This window comes from Panulirus ornatus, chromosome 34 (assembly GCF_036320965.1).
Source record: "Panulirus ornatus isolate Po-2019 chromosome 34, ASM3632096v1, whole genome shotgun sequence".
Lineage (NCBI taxonomy): Eukaryota > Metazoa > Arthropoda > Malacostraca > Decapoda > Palinuridae > Panulirus > Panulirus ornatus.
Genome location: NC_092257.1, coordinates 11568823 through 11590884, shown reverse-complemented (window position 1 = coordinate 11590884; position 22062 = coordinate 11568823). Strand labels below are relative to the sequence as shown.

At 38.9% G+C, this 22062-nt stretch overlaps 2 protein-coding genes across 5 annotated transcripts in view; one reads left to right on the top strand and one right to left on the bottom strand.

Annotated features, from left to right (window-relative positions):
- Positions 1–11625, top strand: part of LOC139759839 (ELMO domain-containing protein 2) — a 29318-nt gene extending 17693 nt beyond the window's left edge. For all 4 annotated transcript variants that reach the window (XM_071682339.1, XM_071682341.1, XM_071682338.1 and 1 more), the window contains exons 6-7: positions 1184–1252; positions 2958–11625. In XM_071682339.1, the coding sequence (XP_071538440.1) occupies positions 1184–1252; positions 2958–3252 (364 nt within the window). In that variant the 3' untranslated portion in view covers positions 3253–11625. The remainder of the gene's footprint in view (positions 1–1183; positions 1253–2957) is intronic.
- Positions 11626–11979: 354 nt separating this feature from the next.
- On the bottom strand, positions 11980–21617 carry LOC139759840 (uncharacterized). The gene is made up of 6 exons (XM_071682342.1): positions 21536–21617; positions 19522–19678; positions 18375–18630; positions 17467–17586; positions 16985–17185; positions 11980–16628 (listed from the first exon to the last, which is right to left on the bottom strand). Exons 2-6 carry the CDS (start codon positions 19676–19678, stop codon positions 16424–16426), a joined length of 939 nt encoding a protein of 312 aa, XP_071538443.1. The 5' UTR covers positions 21536–21617; the 3' UTR covers positions 11980–16423.
- Positions 21618–22062: the final 445 nt, after the last annotated feature.

Sequence of the window (22062 nt, the reverse complement as noted above, 5' to 3'; positions counted from 1 at the left end):
CTAAAGGTTTTGTTGTATTGTCTACTCTTTTTTTTTTATCTTTCCATAAATAATCTTCTCCATTCAACACTGAACCCTGTTCACTCAAATGTTGGAGAATCCAGTTAGCTCATTTTCCTCATCTTTTCACCCTAACACATTCTTTTTCTCTCTCAATTCATACTCATTCAATATCTCAGAATAGGTAAGTGAAACTGTCAAATTCAGTCATCCTGAAATAATTTCTTACTAAATCATTTCCTAGATATCACTTGTTTTCCTTCTGTTCAGTTTCAAAACAGTACAACTCATATCTGCAATATCAGAGACATGTTGGGCATGACCATATCTTCCACTTTCTCCTGGAAACCCCACATAATCAGCATTACAGAATCGTCTTTCTTTTTGTTGGCAGCTAGTTCATATCTACAGGGATTTTATTCATCCTAATATTGAGTACTGCTCACACATTTGGGGTAACTCATCCTTTATCACTATATTTGCTAGAGTGGAATCTATAAATAGATAGATATATAGTACCGCCTCTAGCTAACTGTGCCTCTGTGCCCACCATGATGATGCCCTCTCCTTACTCCCCAACAAGAATGAACTTATCCACTGTTCTCGTGAGCTGGCTGCAAGTATCCCTACCACCAGGGCTTGAACCCATGACTTTCATCATAGTTTTTGTGTGGAAAGCAGCCACACAAGGATTGGCCATTATGATACATCTTTCCCATTTGAAGCAAAGCTGTGAAACTATCTTCCCTCTTTTGTTTTCCTTAAGTCATGTAACATTTCAACCTTTAAGAATTAGGTTTTCAAAGATGGAACTCAGATGTGTGTCTTGGAAAATTTGGAAGGAAACCTTCTATACGGATGCAAAAAAAATTAATTAGCTGATGTATGATTTTGTGGCTAATGTCATGTCCATTCCATCTTCCCTCTTTCTTTCAGATTTCTTGGTAATTGAGTTTGCACATACGAGAAATGAATTTGTCAAATTCCTTTTTTGAGTCTTCATTGGTGCTGTTGTAAGGAGGAATTCTTTTGCTGATGGGCATGGAATGAGCAGTTAGATTTGATAAACAGTAGAAGTTTTGCTATATGGGTGAAGGAGGTATTGAACTTGTTTCCATTTCAGATTTTAAGAAATCTAATCATTGTGAAACCCATATATATAGCATGCATCTTTTTCCAACAGATTTTTTGCTGAACAGTATCCAACTGCTGCTCGTCATGTTTTAGCTCGCTCACATCATCCTAAGTATGGGTAAGTAGTTACAGTTGTAATTAGATATTGTAAGTTACTAGATTCAGTAGTAGGCTAAAAGTCCCTAGGGTGCACTAAATATGAAAGAGGTAATAGGAATGTTGCCCTTGGACCTTACAACTTTCAAAAAACTCACTCTGGATCATATTTTTCGGAGCTGATTAACTTGTACACATTGGGCTCCATTTGCTCCAATTCACTCTACACCTTCCAGACAATCTTAGTTCATGCAGGCCAGCCAAGCCCAGGCTTGGAAAAAGGAACACAAATAGAATACCCATTCAACCCATTCACTGTGGCAGGCTTAAGACCTAATGTTACTTCTTGAGCAGCATTTATCCACAAAAAAGATATTGTTCAATGTCAATACTCAGCACTTTCATAACATAATACATATAACAGCATCTTAAAATATGACTTGTGAGCATGATGAGCCATCAAACGTGGCATTTTATGGTAGTTGATGCTACAATGCATACAACTTATATGTCGTAAATACAGGACAGCTACAGTAAATGTTCAGGCCCCAGTCGCTAAAAATCTTTATCACTCTATCCTTTCACCTCTATATGGTTTATCCCTTCTTGTTCCCTCCACTTCTAACACATATATCCCTCAGCACATCTTGGTTCATGGTCCTAAACCTATCAGCTGTCATATTAAATATAATCCAGTAACAGGTGATTTCAGGGCTGAAAGGTCATGTTTTAAAGAAAGTTAGATAATTTGGTACCTTGAAGATTATAAAGCAGCATTGAAAAATGGAAAAAGGACCTTATTTTTACAAGTGCCTTAATAGATATTTCAGGGTGTGTCCAGACAGTCTTCAGGTGAGAAACTTTTGAGTTGTAAATAGAATCTGTGAGAAACCAGTCTCAACTTTTGATTTGCCTTACATCTCATATCTGCTCCATAACCAAAATTTTCTTCCAAATTCAATTTTGATTTGTATCCTTATCATAACTGTGTGATCCATCTCCTGTACTACCTAATGAGCTAGCTAAGTTTGATATGTACTTCAGTTTGGAATCCATAGTTTACAATCTGTTTTAGGATCAGTGCACTCAGACATTATTGACCAAATTTTTGTAAAGGGAAATAGAAGAAGGATTAGATTTCTCAAAGGCTTAAGCATTTGTTCCTGATACTGTCCTGTTGAGGCAAGAAAAGTGAGCAAGCATTAAAAATCTAAATGGAAACCAGATTCAGTACCAGCAATTAAATCAGTATAGATTTGCCTTCTGTATTACCAGAAACCTTCAAACTGATACAGTAAATACTAGTAATGCATTACCAAAGAAAGGAGTGGTAGTAAATACAGTATAATTGAGAGCTGACCAGGATGTGCTGAAATGGTTTAGATATGGAGAGGACAAGCACATACTGACTGACTAAGTGGTGAAGTAACCCTAGATATAGTCTGTAGGGCTAGAGAGTGAATATATGCAAATAAGGCCAATGTTCATTTGATCCTGGTGCTACCACATCAAGGTGCAGTTGTATATTAAAGAGAATGGAAATAGTCTTTCATGTTTTGTTTAGTTGAAAATGATCATTGCCTTGGAGCTCAGAGTAACTGCTCCAAATTATATTTTCAGATATTTACAGAGTTGATTTTTCTAGTCATAGGCATAATGATGAATAATTGTCCAAATATCTTTTAAAATTTGTTACAATGTATTCATGTAAGTATCTATTTCCCCAGATATTCCTTTGCTATTGTTGGCATCAACATTACCCATATGGCTTACAGCCTTCTTCAGAGTGGTGATGCCAAGACTCATTTCTACAATGCCTCTAAGCGATTCCTAGATGTAAGGGTGTTCAACCAATTTTACTGTTACCTCTTTTTCTCATTTGATGAGCTCTGGCGCCAGGAGAAACCCCGGGACATGATGGAATTTTCACGTGTTAGAGACAAGTTTGAGGCACAAGTCAAACAGAAACTTAAAAATCCTACTGCATATTTAAAGTGTACCTCTGTGCTGGATAACATTTAAGTCAAAGCTGCAGTCACTGATCTAATATCTTAATTTTGTAACTGATGACGTTGAATAGTTAACGTGTTTTACTCTACTATTGTGGTACGATTACCTTGTTACCTGGTAGTTTTAAGGATGCTTGACAGTCGTGATGTACTGAAGTGAGAGGAGAATTTTTAGAAAGAGAACTTTCATAAAAGTAATTCATCATTCCTCATTAGCTTTATTTTTCCTGTAAAGAATCAGTGATATAACATTTTTCATCAGTATTCACCATTGAAGACATGATCATTAATATGTACATGAAAGAACAAACAGTGCTGTAAACATATTTGAGTCAGTCATTTCGTGATATATATATATATATATATATATATATATATAGGGGATCAGTTCCATTAATTTTACATTTTTAGAAATCTGAAAATTTCTCTTGCTTTTGTATTTGAGATTTTTGTGGAAAGCATGAGTATAGCCATGTTTTCCTTTTATTAATATTTGGGAAAGACTGCAGGTAGAATAGAAAATCAATTGTGCATGATTTCTGTGGTTAGAAACTTTTATGAATCTGTGTATGGGTAATGTAATAAACTACCAGATCCTAGTATTTTGGTTTATTCTCAGGCATTTGGCGAAGGGCTTTTTATATTATTAATGTATTTTTGGATATGTTGTTTCTCAAGAAATCTCAGGCATCTTGTGAAACATTTTGACTGTAATCAATGAAGGTCCTTAATATAAGACTACATTTAATTGATTTACAATACAGTTTCATAACTAAATAGTTCGTGGTTATTCATATTAAATGATCATATAGTTTAAGAAGACACATTCAGTATTATATTCAAGTGAGGTCACGGTTATTTAATAGAGAGGAATTATAAGACCTGTAGTAAGTTGGCAGTAAGACATGAACTGCTAATCATGATTTAGATTACATATGTTTCGATAATTGTCTTTCTCAGGAGAATCTTGAGGAAAATGATTGTCAAAACATTAAGAATCTGATCCTGATTAACAGTTCATGACTCGTTGCCACCTTATGATCTGTCTGTCAGAATGAATATCATTGAAGGACAAGACCCATTTGAACACCTATTACTGTAACAACTAAACTTTGTCACTGAACATCATTAAATGTGAAAGTAGCTTATCATTCATTAGCATTAATCTGTAACAAAAGAAATTTATTAGACAATGTTTGTTATTCTTTTAACTTTTTACTATCAAAGAGCTCTCTTCTGTAAATAAGATTTAAAAACAGAATAGCTCAGTGCCTTCACTAAGGGCTACAAAAGGGGGATAATGCTCCATCCAGAATTGTTTTTAACCTCATAACTTATTCTGTACTTTTAAGTGATTTTGCAGTAATAATGAATATTGATAAGAGTAATGCTTCAAAGAGAAGGAATAAATTTGCCCAGTATTTTCTCAGACTCAAACTGTGTAATGTGGAATTATCTGCATGGATATTAGATTTTCTAGAGTCTTTGGCACATGCTTTGTTTGAAGGAAAGTAAAAAGATACTTTTTCATTAAGGTATGCAGCATACTTGTCAAACACAAGAAAATATGTATAAACATTAAAGCACAAACCTGATGTTTTAAATATTGGAAATGTCATAAATTCAAATCTTTTTGTCATTTATTCAAGCCATTTTCAGCATTTCCTTTCAGAGGTTTCTCAGGTACACATATCTACTCATTCTCCTGTAAACAGTGCAAATAGATTCTTTTCACAAAGAAAATATTTTTGGTTTAGCTGTACTGGAAGTCAGTCAAGATAAGGAAAGTGGAACCTTATTATAAAGGAAAAATTGAAGTGGAGGAGGAAAGCAAGCAAGGAAAGAGAATGGGAACTGCTGATGGGTTTCACATGTTGATCTAAAGTGTTTGGACATGGTAAAAAAAGTCATCAGTGATCTCGTATATCTCTAAAGCTGTTTGGAATTCATAATTCTGTGGTATGGTACTTACATAGATTCCAGACTAACAGAAGCAGTAACAAGTATTAATGGGTAATTCCATTTTGTGATACCATTCCCCTCCATTATACTAAGAATTGTTTGGACTGCTTCATGTTTTTACCAATCAACTCTATCCTTTTCTGTCAGTCCATATCTATCCATTTTCTACCATTCCTATCACCTTGTCATTTAACCCATTGACTGGCTAGTCTAGATATTAAGTATGGCAATTTCCAATGAAGTGATAAAAAGAATTCCATTTGAGCTTTTTCTTAACAAAATATGTATATCAAAATAGTAATCTATTACTTATGTGTGTGGTGAGATTATCACATAAATAAATGTTCAGCCAGTAACTCAACCAGGTGAACGTGTCCTCCCCAGTGATTTGCTGTTTAAACATCTCTTAATCCAATGATGAGTTACATTTTTTATATACATTTATTTACATAAGAAAATATACATATCATCTACATACATTTTCTTTGTTGCCTGAACTTTGCAAAAATTATGTACTGTCCTCCATAGCATATTGATTATTTGAGCAGCTAAGATAAAAGAAATATGGGCAAAGGATTTAGAAATATTGTCTGAGTTGCCAGTCATTACTACCTGACTCACTACTCTGCTATTTACCGCACCAGGGATTTGTAAATGCTCCAGACCATATATGGCACACTCAATCAACTACCGGATGCATCACATGTCATATACAGCATATCAGCAGTCAGTGGGTTAAGCAGCACTTGTGTGTGGACCAAATGTAATTGACTTTTTGTCATCTTTGAATTTGTTCACCAAATGTGTATATAAATTGTTTTTTTTTTTAAGTAAAATAAGTGAACTACACAGCTTCTTATACATTAAGACATGCAGTATATTTTTCTGCTTTAGAATTATGATTCAGTGAATTTTTTTGTATAGTTGTCTAGGGGTAGGTTATGCTAGCTGTTTTAATATTTTATTCTTAAAAAGTGAGAGGCAGCTCTACAGTATAATGGCAGTTTGTGTATGGGAGCTGAGTAAGGCGCTGTTTGCAGATGACTTGCCTTTGGCGGTAGCCTCCTGACAGGAACTCTAGAAGCTAATGTCAGAGTTTGGGAGAGTGTGTGAAGGAAGTTGAATGTTGATGTGAACAAAACTGAAGTAAAAAGGTACATCCAGAGGGGCCAATACATGATGCATTAAGTGGAGGAGGACTTTGGAAGAAGAGGAATATTTTAGATACCAGGAGTGAATGTGCCAGCAGATAGAACCTTTTGGGCTGAAGTGAATCAGAGTGGAAGAAACGGCTGAGGTCTTGCATGCACTCAGAAGTGTATGGAAGAGGTCACTTTCTGTAAGGGCAGATAGGTATGTTTGAAGGTTTAGTAGTCCTGACAATATTGTACAGATGTGAGTTTTGGGTCTTTAAATTCAAAGGTAAGAGGGTAGAGGATGGATATGTTGGAAATTGGTTGCCTAGGGGCGATATGTGTTGTCATATAGTGTCCTGGATACACTGGGGAGTGTGTGAAAGCAGAGGGAATTGTCTGTAAGGGTAAAGATGACTGTTCAAAGCTATAGTAATCCCAACATTGTTGTATGGATTTAAATTCTGCTTCCTAAATGCAAAGAAAAGGAAGAGTGAGAATATGTTGAAAAGGACATGCCTAAGGATGGTATGTGAGTGAGATAAAGTCTTAGGTGTGGTACAAAGTGTAAGAAACTAATGATCACTGTCTGGATGTGTGTGGATGTGAGTCATGGGTTTAAATGTAAAGGGTAGGAAGAGGGTAGATGTGTTAGAAATGATTTTTAATCCCTGATGGTTGTCTTTTGTTTAAGACTGAATATGTAAAAAATTGAGGGGGCCAACAAGGATATGTGGAAATAGAAGGAATGACTGAAGGAAGACTGGCTAAGGATGTATGTGTCAGAAGTGGAGGTAGCAAGAGGAAGGGGGAGACCAAGGAGGTGGCAGATGGAGTGAAGGAGGATGTGAGGCTCTGCGGCATGAACCATCAGGAGGATGAGAAGTGTGCTGTGGACAGATTGGTATATTGGTATATGAGTGATGTGTTGTCAGTGGATTGAGCCAGGGTTGATGAAGCAATGAAGATGAACCTTGGAGTGCTCTGTGATACTTAGTTGTGGATGCATGCAAGTGAGGCCATTGTTCTCTTGTTCCTGATGTTACCCCATTGAGTAGGAAAGACAGAGAAAAGAAACTAGATTGAAAAAAAGGGTTGTCCTTCCCCTCCACTGTTATGCCATACATCTCTCATAAGATTTGCAATAAACAAACAACTGTTGAAACACCTAAAGAACATTACCTCTTCTCTGATAACAAATGTGCACTCTTCTATGGATATACCATCACAGACCTGCATACTATTTTAATCTATAAAGTAAAACTATACTGTTGACTGAAGAATATTAGTTCCTTTGACATTTCCAAAGCTTTTCACAAAGTTTGACATTGGGCTTTCCATGCTAAGCTGCTATCTTTTGGTCTCACTAACTCATTCAGTGTCTTGATCACCTGTTTTTTTTATCCAACTGTGATAAGTGTGCAGTTGTTTTGGATTGACAATGACTATTTTTACATCATTGTTAGAGTACCCCAAAGTTTAGTCTCCTAAAGTTCAGTCTGTTCCTCTGTGCTTTTCTTGCTCCACATCAGATATTTCCATTCATTGTGACATTTCATGCACTTTGCTGATGGTTCAGGCTTAAACTACCTTATCTGAAATCAGTATATAGATACAGAGCTGCCAACAATTATGGTTTTGCTGTATTTATTAGTTTTTGTGAGATGAATACAGCAGTACAATTTTTCTTGGTAAAATTGATTTTTTGAATTTCTGATCATGTGTTCATGTATCATACATGTATCGTGTATGTAATGTATAGGAAGTTCTCAGGGGTGCACTGTTATTATATAGTGTATGTTCTCATTGTGCATACAAGTACTAATGCAGTGTACAAAATATGTTGAGCATCAGTCAGTTTCCAATCATTTCTCAGAAAAGACTGCACAGTGTTGCACGGTAGATCTTGCTATCCACTCTTATCTTTAGCTTGTGTAACCAGGCTAGTCCTGCTCCTAGGCCAGGCCCCTCCTGAGGTTTCAGAAAATTGCACAAAATTGTCATGTGTAGAAGTGGATAAGAAAGTACTAGTTCCCTTCCATGATATAACAAAAGGCTCCTTAGCCAGGACTGAATATGTGTGAACAAACAAACATGAGAATCTCTGTTGACTTATTTCAAGGGCCAAAAATGAAACATTACTGACTAGATACTCTATTGGTTTTAAAGTGAACAGCTGTGAACTATCTACTTGTAGATGAATTAATGGAGGTAACAGCTTGGGCTCTGAACATCACAATTTTCTGTACTGAAAGTGTAGCCTGTATTGCATATGGTTGTAAGTTTTGTTTTGCATTTTTTTTTACTCAAAATTTATTTTTACCATCTGTGTTCTTTTTTTCTCTCGTTTATTTGCAAAGGTTGGCAGCCCTGTACATAACATTACAAAGAGTGCTTTCAAAAACTAGGTTTCCAGTTTTAGAGCTCATCCATATTTCTCTAAAACTATCACTGCAACTTGTCTGAGTGCAAAAATCTTGTTTTCACACACACGCTACCTTACCTAAATTTACTTGTTTTTGTCAATGTGTTTACAAATTCTTTTAACCGTCATTGTCCAGTTGTATACCTTGCAAGTAATTCTGTAATCCTCAGTGAAGCATTTACTTCCCTTACCTTAATACGGGGAAGCAGTTACTGCCTTTGTCCAGTCACCAGGAATTTGATCAGTTTTCTTTGCATCCTTACACACTTTTCAAATCTACCTCTCATTGGTTTCAAGTGCATTCTTCATCTAATGCACATCTGTATCTTTGTCTTCAGCTTTTCCATTCTTTAAGAGCTTAGTTTGTTCTTATCTTTTGTGACATTTTCCTTTCCCTTATATCTATTCTCTGCATACTTCTAATTCCACTGTACCAATATATATAACTCCATTCTTTTAAATTAGTTATTTGAAATACTATCACTCTCTTAATAGCAAAATTATTTTTATTCCTGTTATTCTTTTGTATTCCTGCTATTCCAGTACTATTCCCTGTTTCTTCCCCTTACTGTATAATTTTCTCCATCTTTTTCTCATTGTCCTCCAAAGCTGGTTTGTACTTGTGGTTTTGTTGTAAGGTTGTTGTGTGCATAGGACAGATCATATTACTGTATATCTCTTGCTACAATTTTATTGTCATTGTGCTAAAAAATCAATTACATTACCCCCTCCTCTTATAATCCTAAGCTACAAAATACATTGTAGTTTTAGATGAAGACCTGGGTTGGGAGGGCAGCTGTTTAGTGCTTGTTTGATTATTTCACTGTGTACATATTTTGTCCGTTGTGCTTATTGGGAGAAGGGGATCTTGGGGGTATAAGCCTCTGAAATGTCAGGTGTGTGTCATTAATTTATTTCAACATGGGGACCGTTGCTTGGTAACTGAATGGTTTTACTGTGAAGGATTTAATTTTGTTTCAAAGAACTGAGTGCAAAGGTTATTTAGATGGGACTGGGTTGGAAAGATTTTTCTCTTGTGTAAGTGATGACTGATTAGGGTAGCTAGGCAGATGATGAATGTTCTGAGTGCTATATTTTGTTTTGTGTGTGAATGTCTGAAGGAGTGGCATATATAATTGGACTAGGAGGGTAGTTGTTTAGTACTTATCAGGTCATTTAGTTGCTTTGTTTTGTCATTTTTTGTTAGGGAAGGGATCCCCTCTGTAGGAACTCATGCCTCTTTAGGGCTCTGCTGCAATCGGGAGCAAGGAAATTATTTTATTCAGAGTGAGAAAAGAAGCTCCTCAACAAGACTGTGCTTCTTTTTTGTCCACTGACTATGATACAATTTCCCCAATTGTGACTTAATCCTCACACTATTACCACATGCTGGCTGAGTGTGGCAGTACCCATGAATATCATTAATTGTGCAATTCCAGAACCCCTTTTTTAGTTATTTCTTTTTGTCTAATGGCAATGACACTGCCTTAATGAAGGTGATTTCTTGTGTTTGTGAGGTAGCACATGGAGCAGGTGAAGAATGGCCTCATTTCCTGACATGCATTCTCTAGCTATGTATAAGGCACTGAACTCCCTGTCAACAACCTGGTCCCTTGCAACACTTAGGGTTTCTCAAGATAGCTTCATATCTGGTTCAGCACGTTGCCCCTTGCATAGATCACTGTTCCATTTCACTGTATCTCATGCACATCTGCCAGGTGGGAACACAGGCTTTGATATATATATTTATTTATTATTTTATTTTGCTTTGTCGCTGTCTCCCGCGTTTGCGAGATAGCGCAAGGAAACAGACGAAAGAAATGGCCCAACCCACCCCCATACACATGTATATACATACACGTCCACCCACGCAAATATACATACCTATACGTCTCAATGTACACATATATGTGCACTCACAGACACATACATATATACCCATGCACAAAATTCACACTGTCTGCCTTTATTCATTCCCATCGCCACCTCGCCACACATGGAATACCATCCCCTTCCCCCCCTCATGTGTGCGAGGTAGCGTTAGGAAAAGACATCAAAGGCCCCATTCGTTCACACTCAGTCTCTAGCTGTCATGCAATAATGCCCGAAAACACAGCTCCCTTTCCACATCCAGGCCCCACACAACTTTCCATTGTTTACCCCAGACGCTTCACATGCCCTGATTCAATCCACTGACATATATATATATATATATATATATATATATATATATATATATATATATATATATATATATATATATATATATATGGATAATCTCATTTAATTAGGTTTTATTTTTGTTTCTTAAATGTTTTTTCCCTGTTCTTCACTAGTGTTAGGATCTTCCTTATAGAATAGTTTCCTAGTCCAGATTCCAGGGTTGTAGTTAAATTGCACACATCATGTAACACTGCATCACAATTCTGCCTTATCATTGCTGTTATATTCTCTGTAGCATATTGTCATTCCAAAAGAAATCATGTATGACATTCAGTAATTTCTTTGTTATATTTTGATACTTTCATTCACTACCTTTTTCTGTGTTGTCCATTAGAGTACAATATATATTACAATTATTGTACGTGGTCATGACAGCCATCACTAATGTCACTGACAGTGTAAACACTTTACATTTTTATACCTAATCATTTTATGAGTATTATTTTTGTTTACCTTTTACAAAATTTGTGAGAATTTTGTGTGTGATCTGGAGATTTAACCATTTTCTTTCAGATTCTATTTATTTGTAAATATATGGGTCCATGACCCTTGATTACTCCCATCAGATGAATATTTTTTCTTGCATAGTTTTTGTAATAGACTTTGCAACAGCTTTATGAAGAACAATAAACTGATACCCTTCTTCTTTAATATCATTATCCTTAGAATGATTCTTATTGTACTCATTACCTGTGCTTTAATACTCTGCTTCATATCGGGACAATGAAGGTCTGAGATTGGGTTGAAGAAAACAGTGAAGGGGAAATACAGGAAAAGGTGGATCCATGTGTATGACCTTTTTACTCTATAAAGGGCTGCTGAAGACCTTTGACACTGCTGATAATCCTGAATAAGTAAATTATTAGATAACAGATTGTTAAGGACACAATCTTGTTATAACCAGAGAAAAGCCATACAGGTAGTAAGAATGTGTCCTGTGAAATAAATGATTCTTGGAATTTTAATGGAGATCAGATAAGGTAATTAAACATGCAAAGCAAATTATCCATTTACTGCATTAACAAAACCAAAATAAATATTCTTGATAAATACAACAAAGAACAGGAACTGCCAGCAGTTCCAGAACTTAATGGCTACAGTCTAGGTCTGGAGATGACAAGCAGGTACAGTCATGTGGTGTCTTGTTATGACAAGGGATGAGGTGAGTCAAATGATGTCTTGAGGTGACAATCTGGTTATGTCATGTGGTGAGCCTTGTAATGTTTATAGGTAAGAAAGGTGTTGTTTGAGTGTATTGTGATGACATGAGTAAGGCAATGTGTTGATGTGAGGCAGGTGTCATGCGATAACTGAGTGTTTTAGGTGATTTTTGACGTGATCTGCATGATGAGGTGAGTCAGATGATGTTTTGAATCTGGTGAAGTCTTAAGACAAATCAGGTAATGTCAATGTGATTTAAGTGATGTCTTGAGGCAACAGTTAGGTGGTTTTGAGATAGTCAAGTACAGTCAGATGGTGTGTAAAGGTGACAATCAGGTAGTCTTCAGGTGCTAATCATGTACAATTATGTGGCATCTTAGGGTGACAGTCAGATGGTATCTCAAGGTAGTTAGGTGGTCTTTAGGTGCCAATTAAGAACAGTCAGGTGGTACTTTAGGTGACATATAGTTGGCAGTCTCGGGATGACAGATGGGTTGTCTTCAGATGATGCCACATCAGGCGATGTGTCCAGTGACGATGTGAGAGAAAGGTGATGTCTTGTAATGAGTCAGGTACAGACAGTCAGGTGATGTCTTGTAATGAGTCAGGTACAGACAGTCAGGTAATGTCTTGTAATGAGTCAGGTACAGTCATGTGATGTTCTAAGATGAGTTAGTCATGTGCATTCGGCTGATGAAGTCTTGAGTCCTGTGACGTCTTCAGATGAGAAAGGGGATGTTCTTAGATGAGTTGGTCATGTGCAGTCAGTCGAGTGATGAAGTCTTGAGTCCAGTGACGTCTTCAGATGAGTCAGGTACTGTCAGGTGATGATCTCTTAAGAGATAGGTGACGTCTTCAGATGAGTCAGGTACAGTCAGTGGGAGACGACCAGGTCGTCCTCCTATTAAGTAGCTGTTAGGGTAAGTTTGATTTTCGTGATGGTGAGTCTCGTCCCTAAAAGGTACAGGGATAGGGGAAGTCCCTTTCACGTCCACTTAGGTTAGTTTTCGCCTAACGAAATCAGGTGTTTAAATGATATACTTAGAGGAGTCTTTGGGCAATACATTCAGGTAAAGTCATCTTTATAAACTAAATGAATTTTTTTTCGTATGTATTTACGAGTGTGTCTGTGTGTGAGGGTGTGGGAGGGGTAAAGGTCATCAGCTGATGAGTCATTCGTCCACTTCCCTTCATAGAAGCAGTTTGCGTCGTCGTTAACCACTGAGTGTATGTATGTTTTCACCCCCCCCCCCCCCTTGAGCACGACAGTACGACCCTTGGGTCTGATAATGAATGACCTGGTTTTTTACCTAGTCAGGTTTTCATTAAGGCAATCCAGCGTACAACAGTTATGCCGCAGTGCCCGACGGTCGTACCATTGTACTCAATTGGTCGAAATCCCGTTTAAAGTCAGTCTTATTATCAATATTTTTCTTATTCTCTACTGAACGAGTTTCCTGGTAGCGAGTCATTCAAAAATAGTCTCGTTTTGCTGCAAGTCTAGAGGCTACATATTGTTTACTCGTCATATGATATCGAAAATCTGGTGTCATATCACTGATTCTGAGATTTTTCATTATTCGTAGAGTGAGTTACATGGTCGTCCTAAAATGTTGGCTGTCTACTAATCCTATTTTTCGTGTTAGGTAGGGTCGTCTGAAAACCAGGCTATTGTCTTTGATAGGTTGAAAGTTAGAAAACACCCTATAGGCCAAAAGTTTTTCATTGTCAAGGATTTGTAAGTCGATTTCTATCATATCTTGCATAAAACAGTTGATCAACGTACTGAATCAGCTATATTGCCAATATTCTTTTCAGTCCTTGTGGCAGTGAGTAAATTATAGACTACGTTTGGTCAGTTGTCAGTGTCATAAAAAAAAGAAGTGTCAGGTTAGTGTGCCAAGTACATAAAAAACAAACACCAATCTATAAATTTGGTTAGTTTTACTAATGCTACAAACATCCCTTAATGATATATGGAAAGTCTTTGGTCTAAAGTCTGTATATATATATATATATATATATATATATATATATATATATATATATATATATATATATATATATATATATATGTTACGTTGATTGTCTCGGTCATACTGTGACGGGTGTCATTTAGAAGACTGGCGAGACGGAGACTAGAGGATAATCCCAACACTACTGCTATGCTTACCTTAGAGGTCGTTGGGACGAAAGAAGCAGGGAAGGCCATCTTATTTGTCTACTTAGAGAGGATGGATTCAGAATTAATCAATGTAATATGACAGAATGTATAATCACGCATAAATATGGTTCGAAGACTAATGTATCTAGAGTGAAAATGACACCTAATTAAAGACCATTCGGTCTTTAGAGTAAAGAGAATCAAGTTATATGACTTGAATATGTCCAATTATCAAAAATACTAAAGTATATTTGGTTATCTTGTGGTAAAGGTTGTGTCATGTCACGCGAAGAGTCCTGGGTTAAAGATTAAGTCTTTGGCGTTGCGTCTACCCGTAGTCAGTGGTCACGTGGTCGTGCAGGCAGAAGGTTAAGGGCGCTGTCACTGGCATGAACTGTTTACCTTTACGCTGGAATTGTAAGTAAATCTACTTTCATGGTATCTAGTACAGCAGGCAGTTTTTACTTTATTTGGTGGTTGCTACATAGTGACTGCAATGGCTTCTGGAGGAACTTGTAGCAAAATTTCCTCGGCCAGCACGTTGCCCTCCCCTTCGTCACACCTTTCGTCGTAAATCACGTTCACTGTCATTGAGCAACCTTAAAATATTTAACAAGGTTTACGAAGAGCCTGAGCTTGAATACGTTGAGGTCCAGCCTCTAAACAGTCGAAGTTTTGAGATGTGTACAAAAATAAATGATCTAAAGTTTATGGTATATTGGTAAAGCCACTAATACGAGATAAGGAAGAGCAATTACATTATTGCCTGGGCGTCTGTGGTGAGGAATCACAAGTTAAATAAATACGCTTGAAAATTGTATATCATGACTGCGGCGATGGTAACATATGCTTATATGGACGAAAATAATGTCAGCCGATCACTTACATTCATGGAAACACTTGTACTTTAACAGAGTTGGCTTTAAGATAGGTTGAATGAACATCAAGCCAGAAAAAAATATTCTGAAGAGGGCAAGCGAGTGAAGATGAGGACAATGTGGAACAGACAATGTATGAAAAGGAAAGACTTCTAAAAATCAACAGAGCCTTTTAAAACCTAACCCTCTCAGAGGAGCGGCATTTACTTTGTATTTAACTTCAAATATGTCAGTGTTGTTTGCTGTCGTCCATCTGATACGGCCATAAGTAAGAAGATATTCTGTGCAGAGCAAGACACTACACGGTTCATTGACGGTTTTGAATGATTTTTGTCATTTATGAATCCTCGTACTATTGTTCACCGTATCTCCAAATCACCTCCATAAATATATAGTGTCGTACTAACTGCATCAAATAAAATTTTGGATGAGACTTCAAAGATATTATCGCCGCGGCCGTAAGATAAACAATCATTAAATACGTAATTGAGAGTAATGTGCAAGGGCGTCATAATTCTCCACCTACTTCCCGTGAGAAACGGAAGTTTTGGTGAATGGAAGATAAAGTTGCTTTGTCATGTTCTTTGTTGATTTCCTAAGAAAAGAATAACTGACAGCTGAGACTAGAACGATATCTTGATAGTATACAAGTGTATATAACAATAACTTGGACGTGGGGAAGTATTCGTAAGGAAAAGCGTCTTGGGGAACAGAGGCTAGTCTGCGTATCACAGTCTGGAGTCTGGCCATGGATCTTGAGCACGACTTGAATACTCTATATAGCACCACTATGGACTGTAATGAAGAGTACAGCTTAATAGTGTACTCAGGTGATGCTCAAGAACCGATGGCCCGTATGGCACGGTTAGAAGCAGTCAGGTCTCCAGGTCGGTCTCGATGTCGCTAAACATTTCGGTTCGTACCGGGAGTTAGAACACACCCCACCCAGAGTTGTGAACATCCAACATATCTTACATGTGGTTTTAAATATTGCTAATGCTACTGATACATCCACTTTACCGAGTTAGCTAGCAAGTTCTTCAGGCCTGCCTGACTGAGGCTCCGAGGAAAGTATGTCGTCCTGTCAGCAATTCCAGTTAGCTGGGTGTACTTGTGCGCACCCACTAGCTAGCCAGAGGGCTGTGTGGCCTTACCACATCAGGCAGTGATCATAACGGAAGGTCAGCTGAGTCAGTAAAGGAGTGAGTGCTGATAACGTGGGGAAGGATGCTTAGGCCTCACTCTGTGGTAGTCACTTCGGTCTCTGTCTCGGGTTTGGTTGTCACTTCAGTGATGCCGTTAGTGTCTGTAAGCTGTTGCACCGCCATAGCTGAAGCTGTTGGGACTGCTGTGGCCGAGCACCTGAACGCGTCACATTTGCCGGCTCGTGACATGCGGAACAGTTTAGCCAAACCCACTTTGCGCGACAAGAAGTCTGGGGTCCTGTAACGGTAACATGTATTACTGATTCTGTAATTCCTTTACACATCATAATGGTCTTACAACCACATCACTAATGTAACTCCTTTATACGGCCTATAGTAATCCTATAACCATAAAACCCGCTGATCATGCAACCATGTCATGTCCTGGTCATGCAGTAGCTACATACATTTGCTGTTTCTGCAACCAGTTCACTGTTCGTGTGACTACGAAAGATTGCGAACAACCATGACTTTTTACGTACTCCAATCACCAGAAGAATTGAAATCTGGATTTCACTTAGATATGCTGCCAATATTTTCGGCAGTGTAAGAGACGTAACGACATGTGTACTTGCGCAGCAAAAGTGAACTTACAACATAGAGACGTAGTAAAAGATCTGCTGCATGACGGAGGCTCGCTCGTGCTCGCCGATGCGGGTCAGCTCACAGAACAGCTTCTCCTGACACTCCCTAGAAGTGAGGGCCAGCAGGTCGCTGTCCATCAGCGCCTGCAGGAGGGGCACCTCAGACGGGTCGATCGTCTCTTGCAGGTAGTTAGCCTCGTCCAGGCTTCGTCTGTCAACGATAAAGTACCTTGTCAGTTAAGTCTCGACCACGTCCTCACTCCTTGAGATCAGAATAAGTTGAATGACGGCTCATAATACATTAGGTCGTCAACATGTCTATATAGCCAATGAAATTGTGAAAAGTACAGATATTACATAATGATATATTGCGAATCAAGCCCGTGATGTGCGGCAGTCATCATACCAAACTGTGTATATTGTTTGTGTAATCTGTTGTTTGATAAGTAGCTTAATGTCTGTTGGAAGACAGTCTCAGTATTTTGTACTTACCTCCTGACGGCGAATGTGAAGAGGCCAGTAGGGAGGGCGGAGAGCAGGAGGCCTAGGGGTACCACGGTGGCCGCCACGTTAAACATCACGTCTGTCATGGACCATCCGTCTTCCTCGTACCTGAGGCGGAGACTTTGTGTCATTACTGTACTTTATGGTCACATAGGGTGTATTGGGCCTACGCCCACCGTCTACGGGCGCCCTACTCCTACCTGTCATTCACTCAACTAGATTTACTCCATTGAAACATATTACCTTTCTATATTACGTTTTCCGTTTTTGTTTTTAGGAAATCCTGAGGCTGGCACTCCATACTAATTCTCTCTCTTGGAGACTCACTGAGTCTAGTTGAATAATATTTCTGAATGCCAGTATATATACGATAAGGTAAATCATACTTCTGAATGGAAGTATATATACGATAAGTATCCATTTGAATCCTAAAACATGTATGGTAAAAACTTCTCAACCACAATATATCCATGGTAAGGATCCTTCTGAATTCTATTACGCATATCCGCGGTAAGGATCCTTCCTAATGCATCCATGGTATTCATCCTTCTGAACACTAGTATGATCTTTTAAGGACTCAAATATTATCCCTTAGATCCTTAACCCTTGTCCCCTGCATCATACGATTTCAGTAGATCTAGTGAAACCAAATACATGTTTATAAATGATTCTTGATGGTGAATTTTCGTTAAAGCTGACGTTGTATGACCCTAGAGAATACCGTTTGAAAGCCATATATATCCTCTTTAGAGATCTGAAATTGAATATCCGTATCTTTATTAAACGAAAAAAGTATAAGTATCTCTTGAAGGTAGGCTCAGAGTGTGATTGTGGACGCTTCCTTGAAGGTTAACCCGTTGTGGTGGGCGGGCGAGAGTTAGGCTGCTTATACTTACTGGTCATCCCTGGCAGGGTGATGGAAGTGCCGTATGGGGGCCACATGCACGGGCGTGTAGCTGCTGTACGAGGAGTGTTCACCACCCGCTGATGGCGAGATGTAACCTACAGCCGGTATCCCATAGCCCACCTGAGCCGAGGAGCTCTGGGGGAAGTAGTAGGTGTATTCGTAGTCATAGTCGTCATAGTCGTAGTAGTCATCTTCAAAGCCCATCCATTCCATGAGCTGCTGTCCCCACTCTCTGAAGGTGCGTCCTAGTGCGGTCGAGAGGAGAGACAGGAGACGGGATTAATAAAGATGAGATGACGTGCGGGGCTGAAAACTATATAATGTTTCTCGGAAAGATAGGCAGAACCGTAGTAATTATAGGCTTGCTACGCCGGCCGCAAGGTTGCCTTTATAAGCTCCTATTAACACTAGCAGGCATCGTTCTGCTAGACTGTGCATCGTTCTCCTAGCTCTTCCAGGGTTATCACTATTTCTGTGACTACTACTGTTTAACACTTATGCTTGTTTAGCCAGAACTACCGTTACCACTTTCTAACCTCCCTCAGGTATATCACTACTGCTGGCATGATTACCTCTGATGATTATGATATATAGTCTCCTAAGTGAACTGGATGAAAAAAGTGGAACGCTGGAAATGACTGGATGTCTCTTTGAGGAACACCAAAGATTGAGTCTTGTATCGCTCTAGTGTTAACTCCTTTGTGGATAGTGTATTTATGAACATCATTTACAGAAAAAACTGCGTTTTACAAATGTTTACACATATTAATAAGCGGCGTTTAAACCAAGAGGATAATGCAGCGCTTCCGTGGGTGTTGAGCCGTTGACTTAACGGAGCACCTGCCTGACACACATGTGAGGTGTGCTACACGTGATGGTTATCATCAAAGCTATCACGAGTGTGAGGAGAATCATTTCAGTTAGGGTTTGAAGTTGACGCACTCAAAAGTACCTGTTTTCGTGTGTAAGGCATATTATTATTTTCTAGCAATCATGTATAGTAGTGTGCGAGTTACATGGTATGTTTTAATGACCAGTCACCGGTCCATGTCCATTACGTTTAGCAACATATATACATTCAATGTTTGAGGCTCTGAAAACTCTAGAACACAACCATGATGTGATTGTTGACCAACCTGTAGCCTGGTATTTGCTGGGCTTGGCTTCTGGCACGTCGAGTTCCTTAGACTCCACCACATCCACGGTATCCACGTCCTCGGTGTCCGCTACAGCCGCTGCCTGGGTGAGAACGGCCCCCGCGACCGCCACCATCACCACTCTCAGTACCTGCATCTTGAGAAAGCAGGAACACTCGATTACATCTCCCGGAGGAGGGAAAACACTTGCTAACATTCCGTAAAGAGGAAAATTTTTATTACGTCCGAAGGTAAAACATCTGAAGGAAAAAACACTTGTTTACATTCCCTGAAGGAAACCTCACATCAACTGAAGTAGGAAGAACACTTCATCATCCCAGCACAACAGTGGGAAGGATCTTCCCATTCCCGCCATAAAGACCTCACCACCAGTCTCTCTGGCAGAAACCTAATTGGGAATTCAGTGATTATGTTCCCCATATCGTCTCTCTCATCACTGAAGCCGAGAGTTTGTGTTAAGGTCTTGTAACATTATACAGATCACTTGGCAAGAGGTGACGTACTGTCATTGAGGTAATCATTTTTTTTTGTCATTCAGTGAAAATGTACCTAGAACTTAAGTCATAATGTTGTTGATAGTAGCCACTGCCTTAACCATGTGTGATATACTATAAAGTCGAGAACTGAAACACGAAAGCGTTATTGAAACCAAATGTATCCCCTCGTCAGCAAGGATGATGATCTTGTTCCTATACTCTCATGCAAGTTCGCCTCGAAACCTGATGCGATCGTAGGAGGCCACGCCTTGACGAAACCAGGAATGCGAGAGCAGAATGAATAACGTAAATCACCTGTTGCAGTATGGTGTCCGTAAGTTGCCCACAAGTGTTTCGCATTGACAGAATGAATGATGCATTTATTTTAAGGTTTCTCGCAACATGTTGTAACGTCATCCTCGGAAGACCAACTGCTCATAACGAACCGTCGGTTCCACTGCACTAAACAGCAACATCCGGTGTCCAGCATCGCTTGATGCCAGACGATTGTTTAGTTGATATAAGCTGCTCTAACTGTTCATTGCTACTGAAATGAGTGTATTTTATATAGGTAATACCGGCAATAAGAGAATATTATCCACGCTTGTTAGTGCAGCACAAATTTTCTGGTCTTGTCACGGTAACACTCGTGGTGCAGTTCCATGCAGAACCAAAACGCTGCTTGAAATATATGAATTTGAAAAATGTAATTTTTATCAGGATATGTAAAAACCTCTCGTGATGCTCGGATAGCTGTCAAGAATCCCAGCAGTGTGTTACCAGTCTTCAGGAGTGGTAATTTTCGTAAATAATTAAATTGAATAATGCTTTAAAATCGGGTACAGCAACGATTTTAACCTTCCTACTCACTGTCGGGGTTCATATACCAAGAGTAATTGTTGTTGGTTGCCTGAATCCATAGTGTACTATGAATTGCATCAGTGCTGAATTTAGATTTGTATTCGGTAATTTCAGTTAATCGAATTCGAGTTTCATCACACTTTTTTCTAGTCATACTCGGTAATTTGAAAAGATCGTACTTAATGAGAGAAAATGTTGTACTAATTCGGTCGAGGGATATAGGGATAGTACGCTTCCGGCAGGCAAGCTTTGGAACACTTCGACTGGCATACAGGTTTCAACGACGATTCAGCTAGACAGCTACGACAGACCTGTAAGACGTTACGTCGACTTGAACATATAGCCATGACCGATTGGAAATTTCATTGTTGGCGTTAAATGGAGGAATGGGCGTCTAAAGATAAAGGCCCATACCATGTAAGTAAAGCTTGGCGAATTTTCAACAACATTCGATGGCGAGTTAGCCATACATCCACGGCAGCCTTGGAAAACATTGACCTTGACTCACCTCACAAAGCCAAGGACTTCGACGTCGACTCAGAGAGTGATCCAGGTAAAAATCTAAAATGAAACATTTCAAGAAGAAATAGAGATCGCTGAATATTGCTTAACTATAAGTCTCTAAGTCAGAAACACCCACACACTTCTTAACTTACTGCGAGACACTGTGTTTCTGACTAGACGCTGTACACTTGGCCTCTCTGCACGTAACACACTGAGATTATACTCACTAGTGACGACAACTCCCACCGCTGCTGCTGTTTATAATACTTCGTCATGCTCGCTCACGCGCTGCCGGCCACTCTACGCTCGGTCCGGGGCCCAACCTGATATCACAAAAAAATCTGGAGGAGGTCCAGGAAGACATCGTACAATATCTGTGTCAGCAAGACCCGCCAGAAAGGAAAGTCTACTTCCACATAGCTACCGTACATGCAGAAAGTCTACTGTGTGCGACACTAGAGGACTTAACTTCAGGAAAGTTGAACTATGAAAGGAAAACACGATTCTTTAAGAGGCAAACGGTATGCCGACGTCCGTTAAACCGTTGATCGAGGGCATGAGGTCAGTATGTTTGTGTTCGGCAGTAGGTTGTGTGGACTGGAGGTATGTCATGCAGAAGTACAAGTTTTTATAAGTGCGATCTCACCAGTATTGAGCGTTAGTCAAATGCACTTCAATT

Excerpts from the sequence above, each read along its gene's own strand:
- LOC139759840 (XM_071682342.1), bottom strand. The coding sequence starts at position 19,678 with ATGCAGGTACTGAGAGTGGTGATGGTGGCGGTCGCGGGGGCCGTTCTC. Across the intron at positions 18,631-19,521 it reads CAGCAAATACCAGGCTACAG|GACGCACCTTCAGAGAGTGG; the intron begins GTTGGTCAACAA and ends CGACCGCACTAG. Across the intron at positions 17,587-18,374 it reads CACCCTGCCAGGGATGACCA|GTACGAGGAAGACGGATGGT; the intron begins GTAAGTATAAGC and ends TCTCCGCCTCAG.